Source organism: Morone saxatilis, unplaced genomic scaffold, assembly GCF_004916995.1.
Source record: "Morone saxatilis isolate NCDOM2014 unplaced genomic scaffold, NCSU_SB_2.0 Contig20, whole genome shotgun sequence".
NCBI classification, from domain to species: Eukaryota; Metazoa; Chordata; class Actinopteri; family Moronidae; genus Morone; species Morone saxatilis.
This window is the reverse complement of record NW_023339763.1, coordinates 19,648,879-19,649,625: the sequence shown is the minus strand read 5'-3', so window position 1 is coordinate 19,649,625 and position 747 is coordinate 19,648,879. Positions and strand designations below refer to the sequence as shown.

Here is a 747-nt window from a genome sequence, read left to right as displayed (position 1 = left end):
GTGACTCCGCAGTACTCCTTATATCAGCTTTTAGTGTTTACCCCGATCTTGCCAGTCTTTGCAGCCATTTTGAGAGGCGTCAGCCCTTTATTGTTCTCTATGTCCTCCAGCTTCAGCTTGGGGTGCAGTCTGGCAGTGGTCTTGAGGATGCGGTCGTACATGTTGGTGATGAACTCTGTATTATTCTTATCTGTATTATTCTTATCATCAGCCACCACCACCAGGGCGTGCAGCACTGTGTTGCCCTGAGAGTCTTGAAGCTTAGCGTCTGCTCGTTCATACTCATTTTCCATGAGAAAGTCCACCACGTCGGGCTGGTTGGTGCAGGCTGCCAGAGACAGAGGCAGCTCACCTGAAGACAACACAGAGAGAGACTCTGTTCATTAACTTTTTTTTTTTAATAACAGATTTAAATGCATCCCTGTCTAATTGTTAAATTTGTGCCTACCTTCAATCCATCAAAGTACAAGCATGACCTTTCACAGCACAGCTTTGAGACTGATGCCAAACACATTCATACTATCTTCTATCTAAATGTGTTTTGCTCGTTGTTATTTTACTTGGACTGTTCAGTATGATGTTTGTGCACAGTTTCACACTAAAGGTTGATTTAACATTCATTCGCTGAAGGTCAAAGTTTTGCTGTTCTATGTGTACATACAGCCATGCAACTTAACATTAGCCCTGGTTCTTTGATAACAGAGTGAGGTGTTTCTCTATGGGAATCACCTCAGCATTTTTTTTTTT

At 42.6% G+C, this 747-nt stretch overlaps 1 protein-coding gene across 3 annotated transcripts in view; it reads right to left on the bottom strand.

The window, feature by feature from the left end:
* Window positions 1-747, bottom strand: part of trpv1 (transient receptor potential cation channel, subfamily V, member 1) — a 12,218-nt gene that overhangs the window by 6,216 nt on the left and 5,255 nt on the right. For all 3 annotated transcript variants that reach the window (XM_035666796.1, XM_035666798.1, XM_035666797.1), the window contains exon 7: window positions 42-352. In XM_035666796.1, the coding sequence (XP_035522689.1) occupies window positions 42-352 (311 nt within the window). The remainder of the gene's footprint in view (window positions 1-41; window positions 353-747) is intronic.